At 44.6% G+C, this 11,905-nt stretch overlaps 1 protein-coding gene across 1 annotated transcript in view; it reads right to left on the minus strand.

Moving 5' to 3' along the window:
* The window catches only part of LOC133933204 (neural cell adhesion molecule 2-like), a 231,797-nt gene that overhangs the window by 50,610 nt on the left and 169,282 nt on the right, over positions 1-11,905 (minus strand). The window contains 2 exon segments of the mRNA XM_062380147.1: positions 1,291-1,408; positions 10,856-10,993. Of these exon segments, the coding sequence (XP_062236131.1) occupies positions 1,291-1,408; positions 10,856-10,993 (256 nt within the window).

Consider the following 11,905-nt stretch of genomic DNA (forward strand, 5'->3'; position numbering starts at 1 on the left):
CAACGTCTCTCCTCGACCATGTGACTCGTCAAAGTGGCGTCAGTGTCGCGAGGTAACAAACTGCAATAATGCTACCTCCGTTGATTTGATTATCACAACTTAGTGCCGAAGTAGAACTTAATAAAGCACGAATCAAAAGTTAAGTAGCTGTTTCCTGTGATGGATTACTTCAAGAAAGTCCAGCTACACTCAGCAGTTACTCGGCAGTAGCATTGATTTGCACTAAGTGGGCTATAATATATTTCAGAAAAACATCATAACGGTGCGTTAAGATGAATTAACCACAAGAAAATATAACCGAACCTATAAAGTCGTAAAAAGACGCACAGGTGGAAATAGCTGGTCACGATTATGACGCTACGTGGCATGTGATAATATCGTGTGGCTGCCGAGGGGCAATGAGCAAGGGAGGACTATCAATGTCTCAAAATTACAATTGTACATACAGGATGTGTGCGTTTATTTTTCTCGAGAGGAAACGTTCACGCATCACACGGGTAATAAAGATGAATGCATTGGCGATAGTTATGGGCCTGTTGGGCTACAGACGTTCCCCAGAAACCGACTCGCAGCCTGTAGACGTTTTTATTAGCCCAGACCTTTTTTTTTTATTGCCGCGGTCTAATTTATCACTCGTTGGAAATGAGCGTGGGAAGTCTGTGCTAAACCAACACTATTGGGACAAATGTGCAAGGTCGGCAGAGAGAAGATGGAATGGGTGCAATATTTGGGGGCGCATATTGCTCCACTTCATCTTTGAGTGTCCACGGTTCGTCGTTATAATTTGGGTTATTGCTTGAAAAGGTTTACGTGCATGTTCGGGAAAAACCTCATCCCTTTCCTCGTACCGCCCGTCGCTGAAGCTCCTCTCTTCAGCCTCCGTCTGAAACGCTTGGTTTTTAGCTAACGTCTCCGAAAAGGATGAAACTATTTGATACAACATGTTAATAGTTGGTGTTAACTTATTTAAAAGGACAGAGACTGTAAAATCAGGTGTACATCAAGTGCGAGATTGACCTTCTTAAAGGCATATCACAACAGGGTGTTTACATTTAAATAAACACTCTGCTATGTTAAACGCAGCCTTGTCTTTGTTAGGGGGCGTGTCATGTTCGGCGCTGGGCGTGCACTATGCAGATGAGGCCAGTATGTTACCGGACACCTGAGGAGGCAGATCCGGAGCTTCAGGCGAGTGTTATGTCAGGGAGCTGCCTCTACCACTGACAGGAATACAAAATATGACATACCTAGAGGAACAGACATGTCTCTACTTGAGGCAGGGGAACGTACCTGTGCCAAGTGACCACGGGGTCCGGAGATCCAGAGGTGATGCAAGTCAACGTGACGGATTCTTGGTAGTCCGCCGTGGCGTTGAAGGTCTGCTGGAACACGGAGAGCACCGGAGGGACTGCAGACACAAACAGAGAGAGACACAGTGAGACGGGAGCGTCCTCACTAAACCCTGAGAGTAAAGAAGATGAGTCGACACTAAAAGCCACAATATTATTGTGTCCGAAAAAAAGGAACGCGAGTCTTATTGAAACAATGTGGTGACGGGTAGACGTTTTCAAATGGAATAAATTGGCCTCGTAAGTGGTTCTGTAAGCACTCACTGAAAATGTGACTGCTGTCTGTAATCCAACGGGGATTCCAAGTAACACTGTGACCCGGCTTTGGTAAGAAAACAACAAAAGGAGCCGAGCACAGCGATGTGGAAACCGTAATGCTATTGTCTGATTCTGAAATGCCCGGCTAAATCCACATAAACAATGCCAGCGGAGAAAATGTGCTCCGACACATCAAACACAGCCTCACTGTCGGTGGAGAGCGGCACTTTTCTTCTTTGTCAACAGACGATTCAGTTCCCCGTCAGACGCTTGAGCTCCGGCCGATGCTCCGATTTTCTTGGCCAATCTCTGCCGTGTCTGAGTTTGGGATATTAGGCGTCAGCGCAGGGAATTTAAGGTTCGCGGTTTGCAAGAACCTGCGAATTCAAACTGGGAACGCTCTCTATGGTCATATTTCTTTATGACGAGAAATAGATTTATATTAAAGAATGTTGTATATGATATCAATCAATCAGTTTATATTTGTATTATTAAGTCTTTCAACCGGACCTTGCCACTTCAAGTTTTTTGCATCAGCGTTTTAGAGTCTGCAGAGTTGCAATCAAAACATTTCAGCCGATTTTTTTTAACCTAGACTGACATAAACCTTTGAGTAAAAATGATTCAACCTGCACTTTGACTTATTAGTTTGGCCCATGTCCCATCACACAACATAGAGGAGGCAGAATGTATGACCTATACTGTAGCAAGCCACCAGGTGGCGCTCAAGATGATTTGGCTTTTCTTTTGGGAAGCTGCCATGTCATCCATCTTTATATACAGTCCATGGCATAGGTCAAAATAGTTATTTTTACTTTAAATGAGAAAATAACATTTATTTTATTGTAATTTACTATTTTGCACCCTCTAGTTCAATGTGAGAATTTATAATAAACATGGTTGAAATACTCTTGAATTGTGTTAAATTAGTACAACAGCGCAGCCTGGTATAAATCGTCTCCAAGCATCAGTGAAGTTGAGCAGCAGAGGCGTTGATGACTCTTTCCTCCGTGTACGCTCAGAGCTGTCAGGGACACGCAGCCTGTCCCTGCCACCCGACCAGCTGAGGGCTGTCATCTTGTCATTCAGCTCAAAGGAGAGCAGAGGACGGGCCCCGGCCTTTTCCCCGACTGCCTCTGCACTGACTCGCGAAATGACAGCTTCATAGAGCGAGCGTGTTTATCAGGCGTCTCAGTCCATTTCTCAGCGCTGCGCTCCCGCTCCCGCTGCGGCTGCTCTGCCGTGGCCTTGTCCGGTCGCTCTGCGTGATTGAGCGTCGGCGGGACATTGAGTCCGCTGGGGAGGTGACGACAGTGACACTCGGAAAAAACTAGAACAAAAAATCAAATGAGTCCACCACCTGAACACACAACGCTGAGGCTGAACACACAGACTCACAAAAACAACCGTTTGGTCCAAGTCTCGCAGTGAGCTGCATTTCTAATGGAGTGGGGGTGAACTAGAGAAAATGAAAGATGATGGGATTGGATGTCCCCAATATGAATACATGTAATGAGAATCACTGATGATGTTGTGACTGAATAAAATAGGGTGTTTAGGGTTAATGTTATCATGTGGCACTGTTTGCTTCATCTCAGGCTACATAATCACACACTCTACTATATTATTATTATGATTATTATTATTATTATTATTATTATTATTATTATTATGTATACACACCCCTCGCCACTATGCGCATCACTTGTCTATTTTATATGTGCCAATTACACTATTACTCCATGGTTACTCTGATAAACCTGTGTAATTATAATTATACTGTGCAGTATAAAGCATCCTGTGCCACTGTAATTATCTCCCTCTTTGAAAGGTGGATATGCGTACACCTCATTTTGTTCATAGTCTGTTGCCTTATTTTTGTATTCCTTCCTCTCTTTGACCATTTGCTGCTTTAACAAAGTCAATTTCCCTGAGATGAGGAAAAAAGTTGAATATTTAAAAACGTAATAAACAAAAAGAAACAGGAGCTCGTCCCGGACATGGCATGTGATTAAAATATTGGCAGAATTTAGTTGGAAATTAAAGCCCATTTCCCCCGATTTTTGCACTGACTAACATTAAACCAGCAGCTGCACGGGGATAATAACCAAGCGCCATTTGTTTTCTCCTGATTAAAAGGAAAAAAACGTGGATGAAAGGAAGAAGAGGTCACTTTGTGGGAAGACGCAGCTCAGTCGCTTTGTGTTTCCAAACTGTAAACTGACATAATTGGTTGTACGCAAGTTAATGAATTGAATTTGCGAGCGGTGTCGCCTGGAGGACTTTTACTCACGTGGATCTGCTAACAACTTGGCGAAAAGATGAAAATTAAATAAGATATGTGGCTTAAAGGCTCATTAAAATCCATCAACGACTTGGAGAAAGAAAAAAGAGTAAGCCGCTAAGAAGAAAATAAGACATTTTACATACTTGGAATAGTGAATAGGCAATTCTCATCAAAACATCATCATCCCAGAAACCTAATGAACCTCAACACTGCGGAGTCGTCTCTCTTAAAAGATAAATTACTAGATTCCACAGTGTCGGATTATTTAGTTATTGTCTTGTGTGTGAAAATGAACAAATACTTTTTGTCATAAAAATCAACACAGGCCTGAGTGAGACACACACATCGAGGCTTTTCCAGGATAAAGAATAATCAAACATGATGAGTCCTTTCCAATAGCACTGACTCGGCGAATGAGAGCAGGGCCTCACGCGATAACCATTGATTCCCATGCCGATAGATCCCCGCTCTCCTCCTGTGCGATGCACCCCCACACCAGTGAACTTTGCTGAAACAGCCCCGTTAATGAGACGCGCTGTCAAGCGGGGAGGCTTCAAAAGAGCAAATCAGCAACAGTGCTTAAGCTCTTCAAAAAGAAAGAACCTGGCGACTGCCTTTATGAATTCTACATGTTCTAGTCGTACCCCCTTCGAGACTTCAGAGGGAGGGTGGAGATATTGAGATGTTTGTAAATATACAGTATTTCCACATGTAACCGTGCAGTTTTCTGCGGATTGCCCACATTCACCCACAATAAATGTTATCGCCGTGTTACACCCGCGACCTATTCGGTCCATGACTGTTTTTGAAGGAAGACCTTCTCCCAGAGTGCTCATTAAGGATTTGTTTTGCCCTCTGCATTTGCAGGCGGACTGGAATCAAAGCCGATTTATAATTGGGGAACGTAGCGTAGCGGAGAACACAGGTTTCCCTCGTCTCTTTCTGAGCACACCGTGATTGATGCCCCTGCTAAATCATTTCCCGAAACCTTGAAGGACACAGGCGGTAGTTTCCACTGACAGCTGAGATGGGGGGGGAAATTGCAGGTCTTAATGCGCGAGTGAGCGAACCGACAATTAAGTGGATGTGTGGCGGGAGGCTACCGGGCGAGATCAGGAAGTTAACACTGTTTTGCATCGCCGCGGGTTGCCATAGAGACACACAAAATTTGCCTACTGTTGCTCGCCGGCCGTCGAGACAGAGGAGACAGATCTTATTAGGCTCTGCTGGAGGATCCCAACGGAAAGGTTGGCATGTGTGAGAAGGTGGAGTGTGTGCAAGCTATAATCTATTATAATCAAACTGCACTGCATTAAAGCGGCTGTTTGACATCGTGGTATTATTTGCTGGAGTCGGAAGAGAAGAGCGATATCTCAGGAAGGTGAAGCCCACCGGCGGTTAGCTGAGCTTAGCATAAAGACTGGAAACGGAGGGGAACAGTTAGCCTGGTTTCATCCACATCTGGTACGTGCACTCTACTTTAGCTCCTGTATGTTTACACTGGGAGTCTGGGAGAACCAGCATGTTGAACCCATGTATGACCTGTTCACACTTTGCAGAAATGATACAAATATGTTGTGAGATATGCAGAAAAAAAAGCTTTACTGCAGGTTATGTGCTGGACATTTTTTTGGCTGAGACCAGTGACGCCCTGGGAATCTTTGCGAGGTTGGTTGGCAACCAGTCGAGGCCAAGAAACAGTCCATCACTCGACACATTCGGCATTCTGTTTTTTCCCGTGGCCAGCTGGCCAATCGCTGCCTGCCATTTGTGTCAATATCACGTCACTGCTTTAGAAAAGTTGCATTAATGGTCGGTCAAAACAGCTTTAAACATTTGCTGATATATAAGCACAATTTAGAGAAATCAGATGATAGAAAATACAAGGATTTGATACGAGGGGTATTGGTCGGCTTCCAGTTATGTTTCCGGAATGGAAACCTGATATAATTAGTTGATTTAACAAGTGACATTTCGCTTAGTTTGTGTTGTCCGCCAGCTTTTTAAAATCACAAGTGCCATTACACGAGTTGCCCTCATGTAACACTTAAACACACACCTCCACTTACAGTTTGAATCCATTGAAATTGAGGTCAAATCACTTCAGTTGGACAGGTTGTAGTAAATTGAGACTGAGTAATTGCGTACCATTATTTTCCAGCCTGGCCTTTAAGCTCATTTTAAGGAATAGTATATTTTTATTTGCACGTTTTTACACTAGCATGGGGAGTTTGAGGCAAAAGCCAGGATCTTTTCAAAGGGTTCTTCGATTGCTTGTCAGATGCTGCATCGGGAGACCAACTTTTTTTAGATTTTAGCTTTGGTGTGCGTGGGATTGTCCCTGAGGTGGATTAGCCATGCAGTGGTCGCTGTGCTCCTTGATGCACCATCATCCTCAACCCCCGGTCGGCTTTGATGACACACTGGGGACAGGGAGCTGCAGCTGGTCAGCGGCGAGTGAAACCGCTCTTTTATCAACAGGCCCATGAATATTTATTACTTCATTGGGGGAGTTTTTTATTTCCTACAGTTACAGCTATTTGCCGACAAACCGTGTCTATAGCGATGACTGCTCACGGGTTGCTGGAGTAAGCAGAACAGACACTTCACAACAACAGGTAAAAAGTATCGGACTTTCCCCGACTCTTTTTTTCCTCTTATTCCCGAGCAAACAAGACTCTTCTGCTAATTGCGTCTTTAGAGTGGAGTTGGCTTAGCGCTCCGAGGTTCACCCGGGGGCTTCTTAAACTCACCCGCGGGATACCTGGAACTGCAGGCGTCATCTATCTGTTAGACTGAGGGCTATTTTCTCACTCAGGTGTCTGTTACATAAATGCAATGCTTGTGTATGTGTATTCGCTTGCATGGTCTATATAAAGTTTTTAGCTGGATATTCATATTTTCAAGGACGATTACATGACATTTTGAAGAATATTTATATGTTTACTAAGGTAATGGATTCAATTATAACTTTTCTTTCCAAAACGCCAACATAATGACTCGTTTACGGAGGAAACAATAGCATTAAACTGAATGAAATGATATATATGACATATATGAAATGGGAGGAACCTCTTTTATCCTGTACTCCGACCAAAACGACAATGACAAACTTTTCACAGACCAGCCCGAACTTTAACAAAGCTGGGACATCCTCCTCCCTGTTGTGTTCACCTCTGCTACAAGGACAAGGATCAATGTCCGGGCTGACTTTGGCACAAAGGAGCTAAAGTGCTCCATTCACGACCCCAGGAGATAATGCAAGTTTATCAGTGTATTCTTCCTCCCCTGTCTTTATCCAGGGGAGAGAGACAAAGAGCCTTACCTCAGCGCTGCTTCCCCCCCGAGGGACCACAACAGAGGACAGTTCCCTGTCCGCAGCTGATTGATAAAACATGTAAGCGGACAGTCTGCAACTCTCATTGAGCCTCCTGGCAATCTACACCATCGCTATCTGCTTGCGCTCGGGGGCCTTTGTGTTGTTTGACTGGTCCGGGTTGTCGTCGATACTTTATACACCGCTCTCACTTGTGGCCTCTGTGGAGATCACTACTCTTGCTCCACCTTGCCCATGCAATCGCAAACCGCAGAAGGGGGAATAATCCGGAAGGGACACGCCACTTAAAAGTAAAGTTGGCAGCGTAGAGCGCAAACGAGATAAAAATTCATCGTGTGCACCTCTAGCTCCAGGTCAGAAACATTCGGTTTATCGGATCCTCACGAGGGTTGCTTATGCAAATGGGTGAACCTATAGGTCGGGGGTGTTTATGGCCTTTTTCCTGAACATCACAGGCCGAGGCGCGCCGAGAACAACACCTCGGGGAGACTCCCGAGACCAAAGGGGCTGCCGCTGCAAAAGGTTGTGATCTAGTCTGATGAAAACAAAAACAGGTACTGGGGGGGGGGCACTTTGCACCCGGCAACATCCACCACTTCATATATATCGTTCAGAAAACAAGTCTCTGAGCTTGATCACAAGGTGCAGAGTGGATGACTAAACATAGACTCGACTTCTCCTGGCAGACGCGGGCGGCTCATATTTACCTGCCCCACGACAGTAGGTGGCATTTACAGAAGTGTCATCTCAATCTCGGTCACCTTCAAACCAGCTCCCTGTCCTTTCCTTTAGGACAGACTCATAACCAAGAGCTCCTCTGGGCCACCGGATGGCGGCTGACCTCAGAAACAACTGCCTCTTTGATAAAGTAGCTCAATAAACTTCCAAAATTTGGTCCTAGGAGATTTGAGTACTGCCAAAGAAAAAAAAGGAACGTGCAGTTATTGATTTTTGGGAATATTGAGGTCAGAGTAACAGGCTGTAAAAAACAATTGCCTATTTGCAATTTAACTTTCCAACCACACTTTTTATCAATTTTAACTGATTTTCCGAAGGATCTACAATAGAAAGCACAACTCCCACTTTTATAAGTACCAGTAAGAAGAGGATGCAACAACATGGTCAGATTAAGAGAGAACCAGTCAAACACTGGTTGAAATATGTAATTTGTGTGTGTGTGTGTGTGTGTGTGGTGTATTAAATCAAGCAATGTGTCAGCTCCTATTGATTTATCTCCTCTGTGTAGCTGAAGCTTGTACATCATGATTTATTCACCAAGTCTGTTTCAATTGCAATGTATTGCATCTTCATTTTTCCCACTTCAGCTAAGTGAAGACATGTCTTTTGATTTCATTTAACTTGTTTATTTCTGGATTTTTCTCTCAGGTTGTTTTTCTTTTATGCAAAAATTGAAATTGTAAATTAAAGTTGTTGGATTACAACATAGCTAAGCAGCAACACAAGCAGTCATTAGTGATTCAACTGATCAAGTCCTATGTTGATATTTATATCTAGTTTACTCGCTAGATGAAATTGTATTCTGCCGCGTGGGAGCACCGAGCAGTTCTTTATTTTCTGAAATAAAAAGTCTGCAGACGACGCCAAGGGGAGCTATTAGTGGAAGCCCAAATAATTCAAGTTGAGGGACAGAGGAACAAAAACACTGAAGTGAAAGACCCTCAGTCCACGGAGCGTACAAAGAGGACAGATTTAAGAGATACGGTTCTTTGATTAAAAAAGAAAAGAAAAGTGCACTCTCTACAGAAACAAATGTCCCTTTGCTTCGTGGCACCACGTCAGACGTCCACATTCATTACCTATATGAAGTCTGATCTATGAGCTTCAAATATTTCAACTATAAAATCTACCGTGAAAGTATGTATCAACATATTTGTCTCCTTCAGCCTCGACTAACGGGCACGTCTGAGTGTGAGGGTCTTTAGGGATCGACAGAGTGAGTCCTTGAGGCAGTGTGAAGCTCACTGTGCGTCTCCGTCAGGGTGTGGGTCCCTCAGGACGCCCCGACTGCCCTCGCCTCGGGCGCCACACGGCAAGTGTCGCGTCCCTGCAATAACAGGCCGCGCCTCATTGAGCGGGCTTATTGGATCTTCTCAGGAGTGAGGTAAGTGGTGAGCTAAATTTATTGCAATTCATATTTTTTGGGGCAGAGGGGCCGCTCTCTGCTTTTACATTAGGTGGGAGAGGACTACATAGGCAGAGACAATATTGCCCGAGACGCCCGTGGCCTCGGAGAAATCACATTTCAATCACTCCGGCGGTCTCAGGTGACTCGCTCCAAATGAGGACAAATGAGAAAATTAAAATGACATCCTTCGATTTTTGGGCCACGGCGCCCCCGGAGCCGATCGCTAATTGAATAATTCAATCCCGCTAAAGAATAGAGAGAAGAAGGAGATCACACAAATGACGGCAGAGAGAGAGAGCAGACCTGCGATAAGTGAGCCGGTGATGAACTCGTCTGAGGCAGGGGAGCGGAACCTGTCGCAGCCGAACACTCAAACTGAGTTTCCGGCTCAGTTCACCATCGGAATCCCCGACTTGACATTTCAGATGATGACAACACGTGTAAACAAGCCGTGAAATGTGTCGTCTTCGTGCTGTAGCAGTCTCCTGACAGCGGTCATCAACAAACTGACAGCACACATCAAGAGGCTATTACTGAAGGAAATACAGGTTGATCGATAATTGCTCTTTGATGAAACCATTGATTTGTTTCTAGAAGCTGCTCCTGTCTCCATTCAGACAAACCCACCTGGCTTGAACGCACTGCAGGAGAATGAGTGGGGTTCAACGACGACAAACAACAACAACAGGGAAAACCTGTGTGTGCAGATGATAGCCAGTCCCCTCCCGCGTGCTAATCTGCTGACAACGTGTCTGCTTGGAATCTAAACAGAGGCTGTTGCGTCATGTGACCTGTTCGTACAGTAGCTTCAGTTCTCAGCTGGTTTTGGTTTTGATTGGCGCTTGGTGACGGTGACCTGGAAACCAAACCGGTTACTGACAAGAAACAAGCCATGTTCCGAATTTGCCACAGAAACCAGCAGCAAGAAGATGATGGTTTGGCCCATTATGATGCAACTGGCTCGTTCAGACCTTGATGTAATTGGACGCTCTCAAATTTCAATATTTGGAATTTCTTCTTTCATACGTCAATATATGTAGGTCTATATTTATTTCAGTTGTTTCTATACTTACTCAAGTCAGGGGGTAGAGGATCACATATAAGCCACTCGCTCTTTTTTTTCATGTTATTTCAAATGAGCATTTGTATAATTTGGCGAACTAACCCGTGGAGTCTACATTTTCTCTTGAAACCAAGTTTACGTTTTAAACATATATAACATATTTCACCTATTTAGGTACTTCAAATTCTATGGTTTGAACATTTAGTTGTTTTATCATTATTATTTGTTTAAAATGTCAGTGCTGCTTATATTCATTTTATTATCTTTCTTTTATTGTTGTATTTTCTCTTGGTACAGTCTGTATTAAACTCATTTTTAACTCATTTCCAACACATCCACTTTTCAGGGTGATAAAGGGCTCCTCCTTGTCCTCGTCATCACGAGGCTTGACGCAGTGACTCAAACGGTAACTCACCGTTGACCACCACAGCGATGTCCACGAAGTCGATCTCGCCCCGGGCCTCCACGCTCGCCTCGCAGCGGTACACGCCCTCGTCGGCCTTGTTCACCTGGTGGATCTGCAGGTTGTTGTTCGCCAGCACCTGGAACTTGTCTTCGCGGGGAAAAAGAGATGGGGAAAAAAAAACACGAGTGAGGAAGAAGGGGAGAAGAGTGAACGATGGAAAAGAGAGAGAGAGAGAGAGGTGAGATAAGCAAGTTAGGAAAAATTGCCAATTGTCAATCTTCACCTCGGCACATTTACCCGATATAGCTCGCACACAGATAAACACCCACGCAATTACAGTTCCAAATCGACTCCACTCGCCCCCATTGTGGCCACTGTGCGACTGGCGGGGAGAGATGAGCCCACCATCTAATTCCTCTCCAGCGAGGATATTTATAACCCTGCATCGTAATTAGAGAATATTTTATATATTTATTTTAAACATCTCCTCCATGTCTCATCGTTACCGTCGGACTGAAGAGTTGAATTTCAATTAAAAAAAAACGTGACAGATTCGCGGGGTCACTCTTTCCAATCAGTGCCCGGGCGTGCAGTTTGTCGGGGAGGAGGAAGGGGAGGTGGTGCCGTGAGTTATAAATCAGGGAGGGAGGAGGAGGAGGAGGAGAGGAAATAATGAGTCCGAGTCCACTGGCTCCTGCTATTGCACCTCCCCGAGAATAATACCATTAAAAGTGAATTTATCCTCGCTCCTCCTCACGTATAAAACTATTAAAGCTACTTTTTTTTTCAGTGGTTGGTTCCACTCGTCATCCTTGTGAGGCTACGTGTTGGAGTGTCCCCGTCCGACTGCCCCTTAATCCATCCTCTCAGTCGCCGGTTAACACGGCTCCTTGCCAAGTAACATACCCCTCCTCCCGGGCCGATGGGGTTTCTATTCATAGCATTCGATATCCTTGTCTTATTGTGAAAGACGCACACAAAAAGGGGGGGGGGGGCAGCATTTCCTAGAGAACAGTATTCTCGGCACATTAGCACATCTATTCAGTGAGAGAAAGCGAG

The sequence above is a fragment of the Platichthys flesus genome, chromosome 22, assembly GCF_949316205.1.
Source record: "Platichthys flesus chromosome 22, fPlaFle2.1, whole genome shotgun sequence".
NCBI classification, from domain to species: Eukaryota; Metazoa; Chordata; class Actinopteri; order Pleuronectiformes; family Pleuronectidae; genus Platichthys; species Platichthys flesus.